Source organism: Balaenoptera ricei, chromosome 9 (genome assembly GCF_028023285.1).
Source record: "Balaenoptera ricei isolate mBalRic1 chromosome 9, mBalRic1.hap2, whole genome shotgun sequence".
Taxonomy (NCBI): Eukaryota; Metazoa; Chordata; class Mammalia; order Artiodactyla; family Balaenopteridae; genus Balaenoptera; species Balaenoptera ricei.
In genome coordinates this window covers 75,565,311-75,589,546 of record NC_082647.1, presented here as the reverse complement: position 1 = coordinate 75,589,546, position 24,236 = coordinate 75,565,311, and the positions used below count along the sequence as shown (strand labels likewise).

The 24,236-nt window shown below is 46.2% G+C and overlaps 2 protein-coding genes across 4 annotated transcripts in view; one reads left to right on the top strand and one right to left on the bottom strand.

Moving 5' to 3' along the window:
- CDCA7L (cell division cycle associated 7 like) overlaps positions 1-15,145 on the top strand; it is a 50,886-nt gene extending 35,741 nt beyond the window's left edge. The window contains exons 2-10 of one of the 2 annotated variants that reach the window (XM_059933977.1): positions 46-186; positions 5,126-5,260; positions 8,166-8,543; positions 9,954-10,025; positions 10,140-10,310; positions 11,065-11,190; positions 12,162-12,311; positions 13,331-13,467; positions 13,982-15,145. In XM_059933977.1, the coding sequence (XP_059789960.1) occupies positions 46-186; positions 5,126-5,260; positions 8,166-8,543; positions 9,954-10,025; positions 10,140-10,310; positions 11,065-11,190; positions 12,162-12,311; positions 13,331-13,467; positions 13,982-14,012 (1,341 nt within the window). In that variant the 3' untranslated portion in view covers positions 14,013-15,145. Of the gene's footprint in view, positions 1-45; positions 187-5,122; positions 5,261-8,165; positions 8,544-9,953; positions 10,026-10,139; positions 10,311-11,064; positions 11,191-12,161; positions 12,312-13,330; positions 13,468-13,981 lie in introns of both variants that reach the window. The other variant, XM_059933976.1, reaches the window with a different exon arrangement.
- DNAH11 (dynein axonemal heavy chain 11) overlaps positions 11,599-24,236 on the bottom strand; it is a 333,679-nt gene continuing 321,041 nt past the window's right edge. For both annotated transcript variants that reach the window (XM_059933975.1, XM_059933974.1), the window contains 5 exons: positions 22,235-22,417; positions 22,044-22,159; positions 17,028-17,140; positions 16,389-16,529; positions 11,599-15,384 (listed from right to left, as the gene is read on the bottom strand). In XM_059933975.1, the coding sequence (XP_059789958.1) occupies positions 15,137-15,384; positions 16,389-16,529; positions 17,028-17,140; positions 22,044-22,159; positions 22,235-22,417 (801 nt within the window). In that variant the 3' untranslated portion in view covers positions 11,599-15,136. The remainder of the gene's footprint in view (positions 15,385-16,388; positions 16,530-17,027; positions 17,141-22,043; positions 22,160-22,234; positions 22,418-24,236) is intronic.

Below are 24,236 nucleotides of genomic sequence, written 5' to 3'. Positions count from 1 at the left end.
TTAAAACAGCCCCTGATATTATCCTCCTTTTTTCAATCCAAACAGATCCCTAAAGAGGTGGCTGACATCTTTAACGCCCCCAGTGATGATGAAGAGTTCGTTGGTTTCCGAGACGATGTTCCCATGGAAACCCTGTCATCAGAGGAGAGCTGCGATAGTTTTGACTCACTGGAGTCAGGGAAGCAGGTATGGGTGCCTCCTTTCAAGGCAGGCATATCCGTCTGGAAGCTTGGATCTTGGTTCGGATATTCTTTGACTTGAACATGGTCTGAGATTGGTGGTATCAGTTAATTGTCGAGCATCTTATTTTATTAGTGTTATACCTTCATGTTTCAAGCAACTGGTGAGGGTACCTCGCTCAGTTTTGCTGTTTAAATCCTTTCTGTGTACAATAATTTTTTTTTCAGTAAAGGGGACCTCACGTGATCACATCCGTTTTCTTTGCCACCTCGGGGCTGCAGCCTGTGGCCAGGCTGTATTTGGAGCGCTCCCACACAGCTGGCGGGGGAGGGCTGATCCCCCAGCCATAGTGTAGGAGTGTGTGTGGTTACCATGAGACACATGGCCTCTGCGCTTCTGCGGTGAGGCTCTGTCCGCACCTCACTCGTGGGATTGCTGGCGAGAGCACTGTTCTTTCTTTAGTCCCTTTGATCTGTGGCAGACACAAGCTGCAGTTCTCAGAGAGGTAGGTTCCTGGAGGTTTATGTTGTGATTTAGCAGGAGCATGGCCAAAGTATCCAGGCTTCCGTGGCATTTTTTTCTGAGTTCATTTGTGGCACTCAAAATTCCTCATTCTCCCTCGACCCTGGCCTCTCCTAAAAGGCTGTGAGTTAAACCCACCTAGCTTCCACTGGGCAGGTAGAGGAAGGCAGGCAGTTAATTATGTCAGTGAAGCCCCCGCTTGATGGCAGTGTGTGTGGTCCTCACCTTATTCGATGCCTCTGCAGCATTTGACCCGCCCCCCCCAGCCACCTGCTTCCACTCCCCTTGGTCTCTCTCTCTCTTACACCTTCTGTTCGTGGTTGTCATCCCTTCTACTTCCGGCCCCCATCTGTGGATGTTCTCCAAGATTTTATCTTCAGACCTTTCCACTTAATGATCTCAGTGCCTGGCCTGGTCTCAGCTGTTGCCTCCTGGTTCTTTGTGGTTTGGCTCTTCCCTCCAGCCCCAGGTGTATTTCTAACAGCCACTTGGATCCGTCGTCATTGTTCAAGGGAGATCTGAAACTCACCATTTTCCCTCCCTGGTTGTCTGTCTTTCCCATTTTTTTTTTTTAAATTAATTTATTTATTTACTTATGGCTGTGTTGGGTCTTCGTTTCTGTGCGAGGGCTTCCTCTAGTTGCGGCGAGCGGAGGCCACTCTTCATCGCGGTGCGCGGGCCTCTCACTGTCGCGGCCTCTCTCGTTGCGGGGCACAGGCTCCAGGCGCGCAGGCTCAGTAGTTGTGGCTCACGGGCCCAGTTGCTCCGCGGCATGCGGGATCCTCCCAGACCAGGGCTCGAACCCGTGTCCCCTGCATTGGCAGGCAGATTCTCAACCACTGCGCCACCAGGGAAGCCCTGTCTTCCCCCATTTTTGTCTCCAACTTTGGAGCTCCTGACGCCTCCTGTTCCTCACCCATCTCCTCAACTCCCTTGCAGGAGTTGATGAATCTTCTGCCATATTCCTCACCTCCGTCCCTCCCGTCTCTTCCCTCTTCAGCTGCCGTGGTTCTCATAGTCTTTACCGCGGGTGTGGAACTGAGCTCTGGTCACCATCCTCCCCTGTTCAGAAGTCGCCAGCCCCTCCGTTCGAATGTGGTCAGGCAGTGAGGGGCAGCCTGTTGGGTCCACCGTGAGTGGCCTTCTGAGCGGCGCGGGACGTGTGTGAAGCGCCAGCGCGAGCCTGGCGGGCGGCAGGCGTTAAGGAACGCAGCGGCCGCTCTTGCTGCTGTGACGACTGCCCCTTCTCCTGTGCCCTCACACCTGCCCCCAGTCCAGCCCTGCTCCCGAGTCTGACCCCAGCATGCATTCCGTGGCCCATGACAACATGCTGTTCATGCAGAGTGCCCTTAATTCACTATCTCCCTGGGACGGTGCAGGTGCTGTTATTACTCCTGTTTCACAGGTGATGAAAGTGAAGTGTGGGGAGGTGAAGTGACTTGTCTGAGGCCTCACATCTGAGAAGTGGCCGAGCTGGGATGTTCCTAATGTAGGAGCCCCACTTCTCAGCCCCGTGCCTTGCACGGCTCTTTCCTGCGGGCTCTGCAGCAGGAGACCAGAAACTGCATCCACCCCCTCCGCATGTGCTGTTCTGCCCCCTGTGCACACTGGTCCAGGCTCCTCGTCCTGCCTCTGTGCTCGCTCAGCATTTTTCTAGCCTCTAGCCCAGTTGAGATGCCGGTCAAATGCTTCTGCTTCCACGAAGTCGTACTGGATTTTCTTTCTTCCTGTGCGCCATGTTGCGTGTGTCTCCCTTACAACACTCATCCTCGCCATGGTGACCTGTGGACTTGTCCAGCTCCCTTACTAAATGACAAGCTCCTTGATGGAAGGGGCCTCATACTTGAACGGTGCTTTCCAGCTTCCCTGGCTCGGGCTGCTTCCTGGGGTTGTCCCTTTCCTCTTGTTTCACGCATCCAGTGCCCATGGGCGAAGGAGCACCCATGGGGTGGAACTGAGGTGGGATACTTGTCTGACTGGTTCAGCCACCATGACTTCCAGTCTGTTTCTTCACATCCCATGAGCTTCAAAATAAAAAAAAGTCACCACTCTGTTAGCTTCTCTTCTGATCTGTTATTTGCTTACGTTCTTGATCACGGTAGATGCAGGTCACCAAAGCCCACAACATACTGTCTAGTACTGATTTTAAAGGATAATGGCCAGATTTCGGAGAACAGAGAGCTGTGTGAGGGTTGTAACCAGGGACGCAGGAGACTGTGTGGAGTGGATGTTCGCTTTGTTACAGACCCCCATTAAAGATGGTTTTTACAACCTGTGAAATCGGGAGAATAAAAGCATGGGCCTTGGCTTAGGGCTGCAGCTGAGCTGTTTTCTCTATCAGAACTGGCCACCAAAGATACTGATCTCTCCCAGGCTGACCGCTGCCTGTGACACCAGCTCAAAGCACAGAAAGAGCCAGAGGACCGGCAGGTTGGAACCTGCTGTTCCAGGCATGACCTGTTCGGGCTCCAGCCAGGGACTTTGGGTAGATGCTGAAGTGTGCACATGGGCCCCACTGCCCTGCAGCAGCCTGCAGGGGCTGGCCCAGGGCTCTCGAGCCAGATGTTTCCTGCCCTCGGAGGTGGTGGGTTTCCTTGGGAGCCAACCGCGCACCGTTCTTCCTTCATGACAGACCCTGGCCTGCTGCTTCCCCACCTGGACCCCACACCCTCTGGATCCATTTTAACCCGCCGAGGGAAGCCGCGTGAACTTGTGTGTAGTGCGTGCAGCAGTGCCGGTGCTGGTCTCCCTGAAGCACAATTTGAATTTCACTTTAAAGAAACTTCCCTTTCGTGTGTGAATTTTTTTTTTTTTTAAGCAGCTGCACCACAGCTATCAACAAAGGAACGAAGTGATTTACATCTGAGCACAGTCACTCCAATTACCCATAATAATTCACAGGAGACTTTTTTTTTTTATATATATAAGAATGAACCAGTTTTTTTTTTTTTAATGTGATGATCCATTCATTCATTCATTCATTCATTCATTTATTTATTTATTTATTTATGGCTATGTTGGGTCTTCGTTTCTGTGCAAGGGCTTTCTCTAGTTGTGGCAAGCGGGGGCCACTCTTCATCGCGGTGCGCCGGCCTCTCACTATTGCGGCCTCTCTTGTTGCAGAGCACAAGCTCAGTAATTGTGGCTCACGGGCCTAGTCGCTCCGCGGCATGTGGGATCTTCCCGGACCAGGGCTCGAACCCATGTCCCCTGCATTGGCAGGCGGATTCTCAACCACTGCGCCACCAGGGAAGCCCCAGGAGACGTTTTTAAGCTTAAAAAAATGCCGGATATAGGCATTTATTTCTTTTTCCCCCGGGAAGTTTTTCCACTCGTCTGTTATGTCTGTTTTTCTCCAGAGACTGATGATCTGAGCTCGAAGAAGTATATAATTAAAGTCAGGGAAAAGGCAGGCAGGGAGATAACGATTCTCCAGCCGCATGTGCTGTGATGAGGGGTCACACCCCGACATCAGGGGAGGAGGGGGAGACGTCAGAGGCAGCGGGGGACGTGGACTCCAGGCCTGGCTGCCAGCTTGGAGGAGGCCGGTTTGTGGGTCTCCGTTCTGTACTGCCATTCTTGCTTTTCCCCTCCTTTCTTTCAAGCATGCCATTTATTTTTATGAGTTGAAAAGAAAGAAAAAGTCATTATTGGAACATGTCCTTTTTGAGTCAGCCGTGTAACATCTTTTCCTCGGGCTCACTTGCTACCTGCCGGCGGTGGCGGGTTCTCAGCCCCTGCAGGAGAGGGACTCCCGGGGGTGGGAGGGCTGGAGCTTTTCCGTCATGGTAGCGGGTGATGGAGCAACTGCTTCTCCTCGGCGGTGGGCGGGGCGGGTGTGGAAGCCTCCAGCCCTTTCCTGCCCCGAGGCGTGCTGGAGGATGGCATCTCCCCTGGGAGGGGCCGGCTTGGGATGGCTGTTGGAAAGGAAGGCCAGTGTGGGGTGGAAGAGCCAGAGCCAGGTCTTCTCCTCCACGTGTTTTCTGTTCTGTGTGAACGCAGACGCTCCTGATGGCCCGCCCCGGCGGGAGAAACTGAATTCCATCAACCCTTACTGGGCACACCAGCTGATGGCGGCTGCGGCCATTCTGGTGTTTTGAAATTGTTCAATTTGTGGGTCTAACTTTCTACAAACTATGGAAAATATGTATATATACGTGTGTTTTTACTGTGGTAAAACCTACATAAAATTTACCGTTTTAACCATTTTTAAGTGCGGTAAGTCCCAGTGTCCTGCCTGCAAGACACTGAGTGGCGTTACTCACAGCGTCTCGAGGCCTTCACCATTATCGGTTTCCGGAATGTTTTCATCGTCTCACACAGAAACTCTGTACCCATTAAACAGTAACTCCCCTTGTCCCCAGCTCCTGCCAACCTCTGTTCTTTCTTTCTCCGTGACATACGTGTGTTTTTAATTTAGCAGGATGTGCGTTTCCATTCCAAATACTTCACAGACGAGCTAAGAAGAATTTTTAGAGAGGACACTGACTCAGAGATGGAAGATTTTGAAGGATTTACGCAGAGTGATCTGAATGTTAACAGCGACCCAGAAGTAATGGTAATAATTATCAACGTGAGGGAGGGTGGGTTGTAATATTTTTAGTCCTGGTTCCGAATTGTATTGTTACCTGTAAGAAGTCACTTTACACGTGAAAAGGTTTTACTTTTTCTTACATGTTCATCTTATAAGCCAGTTAACAAAATATAAAGGTTTTACTTTTTCTTACGTGTCCATCTTCTAAGCCAGTTAGCTCAATGTAAACTTGGCTATTCTAAGGCGAATTCCTGGCTCACGAGTCCATTATTCTCTTAGAGAAAATCCAGTTGTCTTTCCTGGGTGCCTTTGGAGTCCAGGGGGATGTGTCCCAGGCGTCCCTTATTATCCTTATCAGAGAATTTATTTCAGACTTTTTTGAACCTCTTTTATCTGAAAAGAGGAGGGTCTGAGAGTAACAAGTTCCTGAAAGTTGTTTTCTGTTGTGCGCCAAGTAATGTTCTTAGGTTTGGAGTTAATTTGGCAAAAATTTAGCTGTGGTGCAAACTTAGAGTTTTGTCTGTGCATTCTTGATTTGGATCACGACGTGCTTTTTAATGATAAAGATGACCTGGGCTTGTCGGATTCCTAAGGGAAATCTGCCCTCAGCACTTTGCCGTCAAGAGACTTGTTGGTTGATCTCTTTTTATTCCATGTGTTCAGGCCAGTTGACTGCTGACCAGTATTTGAATCTCAGGGTAACTTTGAAGAACAGCCTTTGGATGTTTTTAAGGCATAAAAATGTTTTTTACTAACTGAAAAATAGCATACATTTATCTCAGAAAATCAATACACCACTTCCTTCTTTGGTATCAAGATAAGGGATAGAGAGGTTAAGCCTCATTACGTTCAGAAGCTCCCAAAGAAGTGCTCCTGGCGTGGAACCTGTGTAGGTGTTTAAATAAGCTGTAACCAGTAGGGTTGCTTTGTCCTTCACCTTTTCCTGGGGGGACTTAAGGCCTGAAAGCCTTAATGGTAGGCTGCCTTGCTCGATGGTGATTTTTTTCTGTGAATAGCAACACAGACCTGTGCCAACCTATCGGCCACAGCCCCCCGCCCCTTGGCTTTCTTTACAGAAGTTACTTGCATGGCAGTTCATGTGTTCTGGCCAGCAAGTCTCCAGTTTCTTGTCAGCAAGACACTGAGATCCTTCCAAACCCTGATGGGTATCATCTACTCTTAGTGACTTGTTTATCTTCTCTTCTTTAGCTAAGTAATGTTGGGATATTCAAAGAATTTGTGTTTCCAGCATGGGAAAGTGAATTACCCCCAGCGCCTTTTTTTGTTTGTTTTCTTCCAAGTCTGTACATTTAGGGAATGAATCGTGACATGTTACGTTGACTCTGATATAACTCATAGCTCAGGGCAGGTCCACCTGTACATTTATTTTGAAATTCAGTGAGAAAGCAAGCCTTGTTGCCTCCTCACCCAACCTCCTGCCCACCCTAGTGAGTAGTGGTGAGACCACCTTTTCGGCAATAGGGTATGACTCTACGTTGGTGTCTAGTGGTCTTCTAGCCAGACGTGAAACTGCCACAGCCGTGGTCCTGGCTCTCAGGTCTGAGTCTCCACTGGTGACTCTTTCCGTACTTCCGTCCTTTGTAGTACACTACTCCACGTCCTTGGTAAAGAGACGTGGGTTAGACGGCGATTATGATAAATGAATAAAGCCAGTCAGGGGAGATAATTCCTCTGAAGTTCTCCAACAGTGTCTTCTAAAATAGATTCCTCTGCAGCCCACTATTTGGAATTCCAAAGCTACGAATGTGGAGAGTTCGGGATATTAAAACAAATAGATAACTCAGTACAGTACAGTCTTATTTCTCTGCTTGGCTATTTGTGCGTTGATACATACACCAAGGTTTGGAAGTTACTTGCTTTTTTTTCCCCTCCCGCTGCTTTATTTTTAACTTGAGTCCAGCTGGAATTTGGAGAGGATGGTCACCGAGGAAGGAGCAGAGTCATTAACTGAATCCCAGGCTCCTCCTGGTACCGTCCTCAGCTCTCCTCACAACCCGAGTCCCTGACAGAGGTGCCCAGGCTAAACTGTCCAGCCTGTGGTCAAGGAAAGATGCCAGGCGACAACCTGGATCCCAATATTTAAACCCATCTCTGCTGTTGCTAAGAGTGCTTTGCATCTGAGATGTCACCTTGCTGTTGCCTTCCATTCTTACTGTGTTCTCACGTGTGAAACCAAGTTACGTTTTAATGCTAGAGACCTATGCCGAGTGGAGACTGAAAATTGAGGCTGAGAACTGCTTGAGCTGACTGAACAGGTGCCTGCAGCCACCTGCAGAGCTGTCTGCCTGATTTCACCCCAGGGCGCTGCGGGTTACAGAAAGGGGAGGAGGCTTCCCTTGAGTGAGGACCCAACGTGTCCTGGGGGATGAGGTTCCGCCACTGACCCCGAGGGCAGGTCATCTGCCTGCTCCTTGGTCACATCACTGAAATGAAGTCAGCTCTCCTGTCCCTCTTACTCATGAGTTCTGTTCCAGCTAGTTAGGGCAGAATGGTATTTTATTTTTCACTTAGCACTCCACTGTTACCTGAGGATACCTCTGATGTCATGCACACCCTTTTCTTTGACTGTTCCCATATTCCTGGGCTCCCAGGTGTGCCAGCTTGGCTGGTCCACTGGGGAGGAGCCCACCTCGTCAGCGTTTGGCTTCCAGCTTGATGCTCTGAATAGGACACAGTCTGCCGGTGGGTGTGGCTGGGCCAGAGCGCGTAGTCGTCTGCTCTTTGATTTTGTTCATCTACAGACTACTTGCGCATTTAACTGAAGAGTTAAGAGGGAACTACCAATAGGAAGGGAGAGCTTTCAGCTATTCATTGTTTTCCTAAGATACTGTCAGAGTGGTTTTAAGTGTGTGTCTTTCTGAAGGTTTGTTTATAGGCACTGTCTTTGTTCTTTCTCTCATTTCATTAGCTCGTGGAGTCAGAGCTGAGTGATGATGGTAAAGCATCTTTCATGAGTGAGGAAGAGGAAGATGAAGAAGAAGAAAAGGCTCCACCTAGAAGCAGCAGGCCGAGAAGAAGCAGTATTGGTCTTCGAGTAGCCTTTCAGTTCCCCACCAAGAAACCGGCAAAAAATGCCGATAAGAACAGTTCTCCTGAGCCGTTGTTTTCTGGCTCGCGCATACAGGACAGTAAGAATGGAATTCTTGGAAGAAAGACAAGCTGCAGACAGGGGAAGGAAAGGGAAGATTCTGCCTCTGAGTCTGAGGACGACTCCAGGGATGAGGGCCAGGAGAGCTCAGATGCCCTGCTGAAAAGGACCATGAACATCAAGGAGAACAAAGCCATGGTAAGGCCGCGCGGCCCGAGACCGCCACTGCTGGGGCTCCCAGGGCTGTGCCCCCACAGCCGCTGCTGCTTTGGCTTCTGTCAGGAAGTGTGCACTGGGCATTGTGGGTTCTTTCTCTTTTCCTGGACCCCAAGCGGTTATCACCTGATTAGCTCCGGTTTGGGAACAGAGACTCCTGGGACCATTTTTAGCCCCCTCCACAGTGCCATGGGCTAAACGCCGTTTACTGTTGATCAAGTTACGTTGCAAATATGCAGTGGTATTTTACAGAGATGAGAGGGCCTGTTCCCAGCAGAAAGCAGCAATGTGTAAACGTGGGTGTCATGAAGCCTACTTAGGAGTTGCTTTGTGCAGGTCAGGCAGGCAGCTTTCAACCTAGATGCTGTAGTGTCAAGTATCAGCTAAAGGAATGAAAGGGGTCTAGGTATTAAAAGGAACTGAGCAGTTTTGAATCACTTTAAAATGTTTTCACCAGAATAATTAATGGAACAAGGTGAAATCTTTGTGCATTTGGTTTTTCTATATGTGGTCAGTAACTGTGGTTTCCTTCATAATTTTATATATAGATACAGAATTTAAAAAAATAATTCTCACCAATCATCATTACTTTTAGTATTTTGGTATATTTTTTTCTTTATTTTCTTTTAAAAAAGCATAATTTAATGATACTGTATATGCAGTCTTATTATATGTCTAATAAGTTGCTTAAGAAAATATAAAGCCTACTTTGGGGTATAATTTATCCAGAGACATACTTGTGCTCAGCTAAGAGAAATTTTTAGCGTTGCATCTCTCTGCATCTTTAAAATAAGAACTATGTTCATGATTTTTTAGTGACACCCATACGTCTGTGTAAGTCTAAAACTAAAAGGAATCCTAATTAAATTGTGTGATTGGCACGTTAATGCCCGTTATTTGGTGTTCTTAGGTGTTTATTTGGGAATATTTTCATAAATTATTTTTATTGATGAGAAATTAACCAACTTAAAGAATCAGTGCTTCGGAGCTCTGAATAACTGTCAGAATGATCTAGTTGGGCCTTTTCTGTTGTGAACATGATGAACCTTGATTCAGGTGGGCAAGATGATAGGTTCCAGGGTCACACTGCGAATTAGTGGTCCAGTCATAATTCTAACCTCATGCTCCAGGCCTTGGGCCTTCCAGGACAGTTTTCATCGTGTCTTCTCCTTCTACATAAGGAACGGGCATAGATTTTATTCCTCTCATGATATCAGCATCTCACCTGCGTAGATAAAAATCTTTACATGTGAGGTTAAAAAAATAATTGCTGAGATTTTATGTAAACTACAAGTTTCTCATGGCTGCAAACTGGAAGACTTGTGGTAACGTGTTAGATGAAGTAGACTTGGCAATATTTATGCACGATCCTTTCTTTCTTCTGAACTTCAGCTCGCTCAGTTATTGGCGGAATTGAACTCAATGCCAGATTTCTTCCCGGTCCGAACCCCGAACTCAGCTTCTGTAAGTGGAACTCCTTATATGTATTGATTCCAGTACTCATGCCCACAGTCGGTTGCTAGATGGCTTTCATTCCAGAAAGCAGCCAATTGTGTGTGTCTGTGCTCTCACCTGCAGAAGAAGAAAGCAGTGAGGCGGGCCTTCTCAGAGGGACAGATCACACGGCGCACCAACCCGGCCCGGAGCGCACGGCCTCCCGAGAAGTTCGCCCTGGAGAACTTCACCGTGTCGGCCGCCAAGTTCGCAGAAGAGTTTTACAGTTTCAGAAGAAGGAAGACAACGAGCGGGGTATTTTCTGACTATAATGAATCAATGCTTCTTTGTCTAAGCCAGTGGTCCTCGCACGTGAGCGTTCGTCACAGCCCTCCGGGGCTCGCTGAGAGCGCTGAGGTTCTGACTCGGTAGGTCTGCAGCAGCTGAGAAGTTGCATTTCAGCCAAGTTCCCAGATGCTGTGGGTACTCCTGGGACCGCACTCGGAAAAGAACCCTGGGCCCAAGCTTGCGCTTGGTCTAAGCTGTAGGCCATGAAGAGGGTCCTTCCTCTAACCCGAGCAGTGGTTAGGACCCCAGCTTCATCTCCAGCGGAGGCTGTAAAGGCCTGATAACGGCTGCGGGTGGCTTCGTGGTTTTGCTTGTGGGCAAGTACAGTGATGTCTCTGGTCTTTCTGTTCAGGAATGGGGAGTTTGGAGTGCTTTCCGTCTAAAGCAAGACACTTTGGACCCTTCCTATTTGTGGCTTTGGCTGTTCAGTGTGGGTCACTTCCCTGTCCTCACAGAGCTTGCAGCAGGGGACCATTCATTGGTCAGGGAAACCCTGAGCTTCTGGTTTATCGTTCTGTGTCACCTTGCTATCAGGGAAGCTTGGCACTAAGGGTAGGAGCTCAGCAAATGACTGAAATGTATGAATGATTTCAGGGAAATAGAAGAGGGACATAGATAACATTCATGGTCCTAGAGCTCTGAGGAGTTTAAAACTTCTATAATTTTTTTTTAAATGGCCCAAACCATCTAATGCCCAGTTCTGCTTTGGCTCGTTCTGCAGGGGAGATGCCAGGGATATCGACGCCGCCGCTGTGTATCTTCTTTTCGGCCAGTGGAGGACATCACTGAAGAGGACTTGGAGAATGTGGCCATAACTGTTCGAGATAAAATCTACGATAAAGTTCTGGTAAAGTATATCTGATGAATAATTCTCATGATCGTCACTTATACTGGGAGTCCCAGGCACTGGTATGTGAAATCCTGCCTTGTTTTTAAACTGTATCTGGGCTTACGCACTTGTGCCGTCTCCCCAGGGCACAGAGGTGGGCTCCGAGTCGGAGCAGCTATAACTGGGAAAGGGGAGACGGCTTAGTGCAGTAATTCTAATCAGGAGACGGGTCTCTCTGGGGGATGCATATTATCTGTGGGGGAGGCAGGGCTGTAGTCTGGAAAAAGCACAGTTGTAATTGTTATATTTTAAATAGCTTTTATGTTTTAAACGTTGAAAAAAATAATACGCTTTTATAACCAACAGAAATATATTTCCAATATATTTATTATTGACACATATTGAAAATGTATGTATAATATATATTGTATATAACCGTTAGAAACTAAAGTTTGATAGAAGAATATCTTTGGTAGGTAGGAAATGTGTTAAAGTTTTTTAAAATGGTACTGTAGAGGATGTCTTTGTGTTGTTCTGCATCCTTCTTAGATAATGGGACAGTGTCTTAAATACTGTTAAAAGGTTTTCAGTTTAATTGCCAGTGTTTTCAAACCAGGAGGTTTCATCCTGAACATAACCGGATTGCTGGGAACTGGGTGGGAGCCGTGTGATGCTGCCCGGGGCTCACCATCACTCAGTCACCTGTCACCCCTGTGGGCTCTGGTCTCTCCCGTCATTTCTGTCCAGCTGATCATTTCATTTCTTCCAGGCTCCCTGCTCAGTCTCCTCTGCCCTAAGAGGCTTCTCTGGCCCCAGAACTAAAAGTGCTTACAGGCTACTGGAGAGTGCCAGTTGTTTGTACCCGAGAAACAGCACCGCTCGATGCTCGGGGAGAGGCAGGGCTGCTTCGTGCACTTGGGATGTCCGTGTGGCCTCCTGGGCCCCGCCCTCTAAATCCCATGTTCACCACTCACCGCCTTCCACCTCAGGGTAACACTTGCCACCAGTGTCGGCAGAAGACCATTGACACCAAGACGGTGTGTCGGAACCAGAGCTGCGGCGGGGTGCGAGGACAGTTTTGTGGGCCTTGCCTGCGGAATCGCTACGGGGAGGACGTGAGATCGGCGCTGCTGGACCCGGTAGGTACAGTGCTCGCCTCGGCCTGAGTTGTATCGGTGAGGGGTGCGAGCTGAGGACGGGGCCCCTGGGCCCTCTATCGGGTACCTGTAGCTGCAGAGCTCTGCGTCTTGTAGACCCCCTCACCACCCTCCTTTCATTCTGCCTCTTGAGACTGGCAGCAATGAAAAGTAGAGTTTCCTGCCCTACAGATAGGACTGGACAAGAGAGTGCGTTGCGCTTTCCAGGGTCAGAGGCAAGCTTTCTTAGAGTTAGGGTTTGTACAGGCGAGCCTGTGTCCCTTTCCTCCAGCAGCGTCCTTTACCTTGGATTTGCCGGGGCCAGGCCCAGGGGGGTGGGTATACCACGGTGTAGGGTGCTTTCTGTGCGCACCTGCACTGCTCTGAGATTTCATGTCTGTTAGTGCAGTTTATTTCAGTTGTTATTCTTTCAGCCTCCCAACCCCTTGGTTCTCTCTGTAAAATGAGATGATACATAGTATGATGGTTAGTGTGTATGCCCTTGAACCTGGGCAGTCTCGCTCCAGCGTCTGTGCTCTTAACCACTGCAAGACCTCTTATGCAGCAGTCATGGGGGTAAATAGACTGTCCCTAGTTTGCAAGTGAATGTAAACTGCTACTCAGGTTGAGTGATTTGAGAAACCCTATGCTCTCAGAAGCAGGGCCGACTTCCTGGGCGTGTGACCTGTGAAGTTGTAAGGGGCCCTGCACTTGCTCTGATACCTGAAATTCTCCAAAATTTTTTGAACATATGTCTACTAATTATGCACCTGGTCCTGTTGAAAACCAACACGTTTCAGTGTTTCTGCATGCGTGATCTGGGGTGATCAACCTTTCTGGACCTTTTTGAAACATGCGAGAGGAAGGAGACATTAGTACATGTCACAGGGTGAAGGATTATCTTAAGGGTCTCACGTGATTAAAGATTGGTGGCGAGGCTGAGTGATCCAGGCTCAATCAGCAGCTCATCTTGCGGGAGCCTGTTGATAACGGGGGCATTTCTGCTGCCATTGCTTCCCTAGGGCTGGATGTGTCCTCCCTGCCGGGGCATCTGCAATTGCAGTTACTGTCGGAAGCGCGATGGTCGCTGTGCCACAGGCATCCTCATTCATCTGGCCAAGTTTTACGGTTATAATAACGTTAAGGAATATCTGGAGAGGTAAGCCTCACAAATCAAAAACAGAGGTTGTAATTCCCGGGTGCAGCAGGGGAGACCCTCTAGGCAGGTACTGGGTTGCCTTGTTTCAGCCCGATTCTTAGAAACCACCTCGAGTGCCAGTCATCCTGTATCTGTTTGCATTAGGCAAGCTCGGGACTGGTATTTTCCCTATCAGGAAGTTCCCCCTTTGCTACAATTTCCCCGATTGCCTCGAACAGTAAAGAGTCCACAAGGCAGGCTGAGGGAAAGCTGCGAAGGCCCGAGGCAGCGCTAAAGAGAGGGGAGGCTTGGGCCGTGTGCACTCGGACGAGGAGGCTGCATGTAGAGACGCGGGAGTCAGGCGAGTCCCCCCGGGGGCCGGCCTGCACCGCTGTGCGTGCGTGAGGAGTCGGGCCTGCGCTGCTGACAGGAGAGCCGGTTCGGGCTTGGTACTCCAGGGGATGGTTGGGCCTCTAACCTAGGATGCCGCTGTGCTTTTGCCTCCGTCCCACTAATGCTTCCCATTTTTTCTCAGCTTACAAAAGCAGCTGGTAAAAGACAATTAAGAGAAGAACCAGCCAGCTCACCATGGAGGACTCCCAACAAGACATGCCATTTGTGCCTAAGATTTCTTATGGTTGTGTTTGTATACAGAACTTCTTTGTAGATCTAAATACTATTTTTTTTTAAAGAAAGATTGTTTATATACTTCAAAAGATTTCTCAGGAAGAGGAGAGAGGAATCGATATACCTGTATACGCAGGCCTGTTTATAGGTTGAATTGTTAAAAGCATCTGCAGCTGATTAAAAAAAATCATAGTTTAAATGGGGTAGAGTTACCCCAGAGGAAACATTGTGTAAGCAGCTCTTGCCTTTGTTGCCTTGATCTTTTACCTCCCAAACCAGTCCCTGGAGGCCAGCTTGTGACAGGGGTTACGTCCCCTTTAAGTTTACCTTCTCACAAGTGACCACAGTTCAAACCACATAGTTGAAGCTGCTCTGGGTCACTGGAAATTTATATTGAAAATGTTCCCCTAAATTACAAGGTGCAATTACCTGTAGATCTTGAGTTTTATTTTTGTTAACACTTGAACAAAAAAGTGGCCTGTCAGTCACATTCGGGACACTGGAGGGCTGCTGGCCAGCAGGAGCAGCTGCCTGGGGCCGGTGGCTTCTATCTTTTAAAAGAATATAAAGGCTAATACTTTTTTTTTTTTTTTTTTTAAAGGCTAATAATACTTTTTAGAGGAGATTTTGTTTCTGTACAAGAACTAGGCTCCCACATGTATGGACCGGGAGACTTGCAACCATATTGTTTTCGAGGTTCAATGGAACTTTGATGAAAATGTGATCTATACTGTACTCTTTTGTGTTGCAGGAAGGGGGAGGCCAGGGTACTGGGGAGAGCTAAAAATGAACAGATTTTCAGCAGGGTTCCCATCTTTTTTTCTACATTTGCTTCTTTTTGTCCCCCTTCTCTACTTTTCAGAGATGGTGTTTGTTTAAAAACAAACAAACAACGAATGCACCTTTTAAGTAAGTAAGTTACTTACTTAAAAGGTACAGGAGCTGGACTCTGTTTGTTTGTTTTATGCCTCTCGGTAGAATAAACGACTGTGCGGGAACAAGGACAAGGACATCTCCGCGGTGCGCCGGCGAGAGGAGTAGAAGCCCCTCTGCAAGGGCCGTGTTACGCCTCCAGCAGGAGGGCCACGCCTGCCAGGACCCATTTGGCCGCCTTTTCTTTGCTCTTCAACCTGAAGGTCCAGACCCAGTTGGGGCCCCTCGTTTTGGTTTTGTACACAGGGCACTCGTAGGTGTGTTTGGTTTCCTGTCTGTCCGCGGGTATGGCTTTTGCAAAGATGACTGGCATTGCAGACCTTAACTCCTTGAGGTGGGCGTCCACGATGGCTCCTGATTGGCTGTCCCATCGGGCACCTACAGCATAAACCCAAGGGTTACAACCGTGCTTTATGTTGGTGCTGAGCCTCTATTTGTTGTAGGCAATAAACGTTCCGGTTTTGTCACTTCACTCCTCGTCAGTGGCTTCCTTAGCGAGCTGGCCCATGACTGAGATGGGAGGGAGATGAAGGTACTTGCTGCCCAGGGGCCACGCATACACTGTAAGCAGAGACTGTTGCTCCTGTGCTAATGCCTGAACTCTCCTTAATTTGAATTTAAAATTAAAAGGTGTAAAACTTTTAAAAGGTGTAAAACTTACATGAAAACAAACAGATTCCGTGAGAGAGAATCCAGATGCAGTAAAGCAAACTAGTTTGTCCTTCCTTTAAAAAAGTGAATCTGCATGCTTATGGACAGTATAAGACGCGTCCAATTCACCACATTCCCTCCCCACTGCACCTTTTTTTCTTCGTCTAAGTTCAGGTCACTTGTTTATACCACCTACCCCGCCTTTAAAGCACGTGCCACAAGTGTTAAAAAGGAGCATCTTGGCAGAGACTTGGAAAGCATTTCTCCAAGTGCCCTTTAAGGTAAGAGGAAGTGTTCTACACGATAAGATAAATGCATGGGTGAATGAATAAATTTGGAAAATACTGCATATTCTACTCCTTCGCCCAGAGATTCACAATATGCATTGGCATCGTACAGGCTTAGAGAAGTCTGGTATTTTACCGCAAGAGTGAAGTTAACAGTTTTTTAAAAAGGAGAAGAAAGATTTTTACACTGATGAAAAAGCAAAGTAAATTCAGTGTATAGGTCTTTAAGTGATAGCCATGGCCTTAGAATTTGGCTCACATTGGATACACACCCTAGCTATCTCAGCATTTAAATTGTTTGTTTGAAAGCCGGAAACGAGGTAAATAACCACCAGTGTGAGTGAGTGCTGAGAAATGGAATAAACAAAGGACAAATACCAACCTGAAGCTGAGTGAGAAAGGTTCTAACTGCCATAACCCTACACGCACTCTGGGACATCGTACCTTCCATGAGGAGCCCGTGGAGGTATGCGCCTTCCCTGGGGGGGTGCCCATAATCCTCCTTCGTTTTTTTGGTGACGTCAACAGTCAAGCACATTTTATCCAGTGGCCACTCGTGTTTTCGAGCCGTGGTCTGCATGATTGCTTTGGGAGGAGGACAGACAGACAGGACTGGAGTAGGATAAAGCCGTAGACAGGAGGGTCCCGGGAGCCAGCCGTATAAGCTGAGCAACAGGAGGGTCCCGGGAGCCAGCCGTATAAGCTGAGCATCTCCCTCCGTGAGGCGTGCTTTGGCCCCACAGGGTGTTCTTGGCCATTTCCACGTGGCTGCACTAGAGCAGGGGTGGGAAACGGCCCGCAGGACCACCTCCCTGCTTTGGTGGATGGAGTTTTACTGGGACAGCTATACCCATTTGGCTTATGCGCTGCTGTGCCAGAGTGGAACCGATGTGAGAGACCGGCAGCCCGTGACGGAAAACGTTCACGGGGTGAATGAACCCCATCCCACCTCTCTTGGCTGCTCCTGTCCTGCCCGGCATTTTGTTTCCTCTGTAGTGGGCAGGGCTGGGGTGAAGCGAGGCTGGGGGGCTGCTGGGGGCGTGACTCGGTCAGCATCAGGGGCCGCCCTGCCCCAGCCCTTACCAGTTAAGAAGGACTGAGGGTTGAAGAAGCCAGAAAGCCACACCACAGCCGGAAGGGTGAGATCTTGTGTCCAGGTATCCAGTTCCCGACATCGCAAGAGGAGGTCGTTAAACCTGGTGAGTGGAGGGTAAGAAGAAACAGACTTGCTTTTCGGTAGTAAAGGTTTTCAGTAAGACTAGAGCCCGTGGCGGGGGCGACAGGGGTGAAGGGTGGTGGTAGAGAGGTCCACAACTGATAACCAGTGACATCGTTACCTGATGATTTGCAGAACACTGTCCCTTTAAAGGGCTAGATTATACGTCCCATTGAGACTGGGGACAAGACACACTGGGAAACGTGACCAAAAAATTCACCTCCATTTATTCAACCACTATTTTATTTAGATCTTCCCAGTGATACGTGGTGACACTACACAGGTGATCTGTGTATGATCCGGGCTGACAAACGCCAACATGGAGGTGCACAGGGACAAACGGGAAAGAGCACCCTGGTGTGTCTAAGGATGGCGAGGGGAAGGCTGCAATGACTGTTATAAGACCAGACTTGCCAGGAAAGGCAGGGGCAGTAAAACGTGGCATTAGCCTTCCCACGTGCAGTAATTACCTGAAAGGGGGAAAGGAAAGGCTATTAAGGGAACCAACCATCTTGCATCCATCCAGAGCCTGTGGTGTGAGAAAGTGCTCTTTTACACAGGTTCTCTCATCCCGTGGGCACGGCCATTAGGCCAGGTAGGAAGTATCTAAAATTTACCTGTGAGGAAGCCAGCTCACAGAAGCTAAGGAAAAATGAACTTTCATAAAATGAGGAGATACTGAAATGTAGGTTGAAGGGCTGCTAAAATCAGTAGGGAAATGGAGCGCAGAGAGAAGAGCCCAGGGAAAAAGGCAGCAAAGCAGTTCTCCAGGGTGAGGGCCACACCAGGTAGCACTGACACTTCCTGGGACCTTGTTTCGTTCGGAGTTGCCAAGGAAGCAGGGTTGAGTGAGAGATCATCCCGACAGACCACCACTTGGAGGAAACGTCTGTCTGAGATTGGGCCATGAAGGAGGAAAGGCTTTTAAGCGTTCACATTTAAACTTGGGTCACAAGGAAAATTCCTGCCAGGTTAGAACATGGTCCTGGGCCTTGCCCCATATATTAAATTCTTTCAAATAGCTGGTTTTAGGGAAAACATACTTGATGATAGATCCCACAAAGAAGAACGGCAAAGAACAGGAAAAGCAAGGATAGAAAGAAGACTTTTTACCTCAAAATGTTGTCACAAGAGGATAAACATTGCAGCAACAAGTTTTTCTAAAAATGAGTGATTGTATAACAAGATTATGCATTAAAATAGATAAGGTAAGAAAAAGTGAGGAAATTAAGTTGGAAAAATCTCAGAAAAGACAATTATAGAAATGAAAGCACAAAGTAAGCAGCGTAAGGCAGAATAGTAAATAAAAGCAAAATGAAGTGGAAATAACGAGTTAAAGAGTTGGAGTAGAAATAGGACGAATGCTGAATGAAACAGCACACATTTAGTAATACAGTTCTAGAAAACGTGAGTTTTCCTAAGTGACAAATTTGAATCATTATAATCAGGGACATATGTTGCAAGAAAATATGACACATAATAATCAACACTAAGATATATCTTAATGTAGACTGGAGACAGAGAATCCCCTGGACAGCCAGGAAAAAACACAAAGTCTTTATATAAAGGGGAAAAAAAATTATGTTAGCTTCAGACACCTCCACAGCAGCATTTAATCAGAGAATAGAACGATGCCTACAAAGTCCTCTGACAACGAATGGGCTAAATTACTTTTATAACCAGCCAAACTGTTATTTGAGTAGGAAGACAACTGATTATATGGCCTGAAAAGCCACCCGCAAATCCAATAAACAGGAAGGTAGAGAACCCAAAAAATAAAAATAAGAGGAATCTGAAATCAAGACTTAATACACATGTTGAAACTTGAGAAAGAAAAAGGGTGGCAGTCATAAAAATTACAAAACTAGGTCAGGTACTTTCCCCTCCCCTCAAAATAAGCAACATGAAACTAAAAATTGATTTTGGACAGTGACATTTTTAAAATTCAGGGGAGAAACAGTAGACAAGAGAACAGGAGATACTTGAAGATATAATGAAGATCAGCCAGAACTGACAAACTCAACCAGAACACACAGAGTGACACACAGATGGAACATGAGAGTTCAGGCAGATGAAGAGAATGGGAAGGGCAATATTTGGAGAAAGAAGGGCTACGAATTTTACAGGGTGGAAAACAAACAACTGTGGCCTCCCATTTGTAACAGCACACAGTACCAAGTAAGATGCATTTTTAAAAGACCACACCTAAATACAGCAGTAAAAATTACAGAGCATTGATTACAGAATATTAATACATTAAAGGTCAAGAGAAAAAATCTTAAAAACCTCCCAGAGACAGTAACTTAGTTGCGAAGGAATGACAAGTATTTATGAACAAGACTCACCAGCCGCAATAAACGCCAGAAGACAATGCAGTTATAACACTGAAGTTCTGAGAGAAAATAATCGTATCTAGAATTCTACATACAGGTAAACCATTAATCAAGAGAGAGGGCAGTAAAGAGAATTCAGACACAATACCATCCACTCCCCACCACGTACACTGAAAGCCTGCTGTGTACTTCCTCCTTTAGGGCAATGAAGAGGGGATCCAGGACGGAGGAGCCCCGGGTGAGGTGCGCAAAGCATCCACCCTGCTGCTGGTTGCTGTTTCGGTGATGAAGGATGGCATTTTTGCCTTCTATAACTGAAGGTTCCAGAGAAAATCTGACTCAAGTCATGCTTGATTCAGCAGCTCAGAGAACCTCAAGCCCAGTTTTTTCCTTTCCTCTTTGCCTTTTTCAGTGCTGACTACATGGCCCCAGTGTGGCCTGAACTTTACTTCCTGAATTTATGCCAACTGGAAAGGGGCTCACTTTTATTTTAGGATTAAAAGTAAATAGGACCCTGTGCCAAAGGTGTAAAAGATGAGAAAGAAAAGAAAGATACAACAGAAATACATAAGTTTTGCAAACATCTCTCAGGGAACATCGCTTTGGTGGCTGTAATGCAGCAGGGCAATTCTTACCATATCTATGGCTGATGGCATGGTCTCTGGATATGCTGTTTGTGGTGAGAAAAAAACATAGGTGGCTGGGCTTTAAAATAAGTCATCTGACATGATTTTTGAAAGTGCATAGTAGCTGAACTATGACAACTCTCTACAGGTGACACAGGTAAAATAAATTATAATGTTGTATACTTTTAACATTATTTTTCTGAATGATCTATATTCCATACCACAACAGTTTTATAACTGCATTTTCTCAAACATATGTCAAATTCACCACAGGCCATCTTTGCAAATGACCTTGACAAAAGCATCCTAAAAACATTCCCAAGGGACAGTCTGTCAACAGCAAAAATAAGTCTTGAAAGGTCTTTTTTTTCTTGAAATTATAGAATCTCATGACAAAAGTTTAAATGGTTTTACTTCTACTTGTCATGTATATAAATTACTTATCTATAAATCACTTATATAGAAGAATTAATACTTGGATTGTCTTGGGAGAAACATGAAATCTGTCTCAGTCGTCTGTCAAGTGGAGATATTAATACCAGTTCTACCCAAATCATTTGGGTTAGGAGAGCTTATTTGGAAAAGTACAGAAAAGAAAAAAAAAAAAAAAGTGAACAAAGAAATCTATATATGTTATTAAGCAAAAATAATCGCCGACTGTAAACAAAACAAAAATACTGTGGTTTAAAATAAAGTTGAACTACAGTTCCAGATCAGGAGGAGCTTAAAATGTCTAAAGGAAAACAGTATTGACTTTGAGTTGTGTTAGAAACACCAAAAGTGTTTATGTTACAACATCAAGAGTCTTCCTAAAATAATAGGAACTGTACAGGGATAAACATGGGATAAAGAAAACTTAAACCAACAGAAGTCAGAAAAGTTTGGAAAAGAAGAAGCTAAGAAAAATATAGAATTTAGGAAGCACAAAATAAGATGGTGGAGATAGGTCTGAAGTTATTGCTATAAAATTTAAGTGTAAATATAAATCCTTTTTTTGAGTGGAAATATAAAATCTGATTTTAGATATTCGTAGCATTAACAGAAATCCAGTGAGAGGCTTTGCTCACTCTTCCCTGCTGCAATGCTTTGCTGCCATCTGTGGCATTTCCACAGGGCACCTTCCGCTGGGTTTGCACACCCCCCCCACCCCACCCACCCCCCACCCCCCCCCCCCCCCCCCCCCCGGCAAATCCCTCCTTGCCCCGGGGGTGGGGGGCAGTTCCAACGTGCAGTCACTTGGAATCCTAATGGGACCTTCCAGTTTAAGGATCAGAGTAGCATTCTGGTGCATGGAAGAAAAATATAGGAAAGTGAGAAGAAAGAAATGTCCATGTGGAAAAGCCAAGAATAGAGCCAGCCTTGTGAAACTTCCCGTGCTGACTACCAAGGCCAAGTTGTGGTTGGAGACAACACTGGCTTTCAGGGAGCTGTGAATTTCTGTCCCTGGCTTTGTGGCACGTCACTGCGGTCACACCCCCAAGTTGAAGGCAGTCTGATTTACTGCATACCATTTTAGGAGTTCGCTGTGAAATGGCATTAGTAATCACTGGCTTCGCAAATAAGGGTATAACATGATGCGAGGGTAAACTTAAGGGTGCCTCCCGTGGCCATTTAAACCCGATCCACTCAAGGAGGGAATTCTGTTCTCCACATTTTTCAGATGAAAAACTGAAACAGAGAGGTCAGGTATTTTGTCCAAGATCAGATAGCTATTCAGTGAGAAGCAGAATTCGAATCTTGCTCTGAGCCTGACTTTTAATTGATTTTTGCCTTTAACTCAAGTGAAACTGGTGGTGGTTTGCACAGTTATGGCTGAATACAATCACAGAGTACATTTCTCATGGTTCCTATGAGGCATAATTCCGAACACCAAACCAGCAGTGAGGCTGGCGATGGCCGGCAGGAGCAGGCGTGGGGTGCTTACCACTGGGCCAGGCCGTAAGTAGACGGGTACGCCAGTGTGCTCCAGCTCTCTGGTACTGCGTCGTGACTCAGCGCAGACTGCTGGGCTTCCAGATCAGGACACAGCATCAGCTCCCCCTTGCAGGGAGAGAAAAGGCCACATAGTATCTTTGAATGTGATGAAGGCTGCTCTAGTCTCACTTTTAAACTTACCTTCAATCCAAGGTCTAATTGTTGAAGTGACACCCGGATTTCCCGAAGGAGAATATTCATCCTCTCACATTCTTGGAAGCAAACAAGGACATAGGGGCTTCTATTTGGGTTTTTTTGCATTATCTCTGCCATGTTGAACTCTTCTGGAAGTTTCTCCAAAATGTCATCCAAGACATTCTTAACCTTAAATCATCAACAAACACAAAGATTTAGCTCCTTTCTATTTCATTTTTGGTCACGGTGACTATATAGCCTCTTTTTTTTTTTTTAAGTCTAAGACTATATCATACAACTCCCAAAGATGCTTGCTAACGAGTTTAAAAGATGCCTACTAACTCCCAGGAGGGGGGCAGAGTGGCACCGCCAACTCCCTCAATCGGTGCAGCCCCTCCCCTCCTTGACATCCCACAGTCTAGTCAGGGAGGTGCTACTATTTGTTTGTAGTTTATTTACTGTTCGCATTTAGGGAACATAAGAACTCTCTCTCATCGACTGCATTTCATTTGTTTGTAAAGACATGATCAGAGAATGGAGAACCCCAATATTTGGGTCGTCCATTTTGCAACCTATTTTAGAAAAGTTATTTGAAAAGTCACATGAACCAAAGATGCCCTTTACACTTGAGTTAATTCTGGTGACTCTGCGATGCTGCCCTTGCAACTGACACATCCTAAAATTTGGGGGGCAATTTGGATCAATATTTTCAACAACAAGGAAGCCTCTATCTTTTGTAGCTGTTGCCCTAAAGAAATGAAGGATTTGTTCACTGAAGACGTGCATATGCACATAGTACTCTGATGTGGATATTTATTCTAACGATGCACTTTTACAGAGCTGGGAAAACCAACAAGTACCTAAGAAGGACAAAAGATTGGAAGATATTGCCTGTCTTCAGCCTCAGGCAGCTTTCCCTCTTTCATTTATTTCTCACATTATTGCCCGTGGCTCTGACGTGATGCTTGCAGATTGCTTTATTAGCACCCTGGCAGGTCATTTGTCAGATCCTGAAATCTTGAGCTTATTTACAGCAGCAGTACAGAGTATGAAACACAGTGCTGTAGAGAAGTTAGGTCAAAGAAAGGCTTTGGGACTCTGCTAAAATCTGGTTTCCTTCACTGGCCCTTTCTAGCTGTTTGGCCTTGGCAAGTCACCTAAGCTTATCTCCAAAATAGAGATTCTGATACTACTCAGAGCTGTTGCAGATTAAATGGCATATTTGTAAAGCACTTTCTATAGTGCCTAGTATATAAACACCTAGTAGATGGTGGTTGGTACAACCAGTCTGCTTGTAGGAGATGCTGAGGCATCTTTACCTCATTTGCTTTGCTTTTTCTGGTTTAATGATCAGCTGCCTCCCTGGAGAGATGGAAGCCCCAGAACTAGATGAAGACCTCATCCACCTCTCTGCTTCTATTAACACTATAGATCTTCCCAAATGGATGGATTTTTTTAATTCGTTCTTCTTTTTAAAAATCTAATTCATATAGGGAAGATGTTAGTATATAGGATAAAACGTGCTGTAACAAATTCTAAAGCTTCTAAATTACAAGTGTCTCAATGAATGGCCTCATTTCAAGAAATAATTGAAAAATTTCAAGAAATAATATGGCAAGTTCCTGGGACCTCACTATAATTAGACCTGATGTTTATTGTGTTTCCACACACTGAATCCTTGATTGATAATTCTGAGAGAAATACAGGCTAATTTATTGAGGGAAAAATAAACTATTCAGGTTTTAAATTAATGAGAAGTAAGATTTTAATCCAAAGGTAAAAAAAATTATTTGATGTCCCATTTCTCATCCCCGTCATTCTATGGTAATAACCTTCAAAAGAACGATAATGCCAATCTCCCAAGAAAAGGTGAAAAAAGACACTGTAACAAAATGACAGAGCCAAAAACACACTGAATGAAAGGCAAGCCACACATGTGGAGAAGAAATTTGCAATACATACACCTAACAAAGGACACACATCTGAAATAAGAGTTCTTACAAATCAG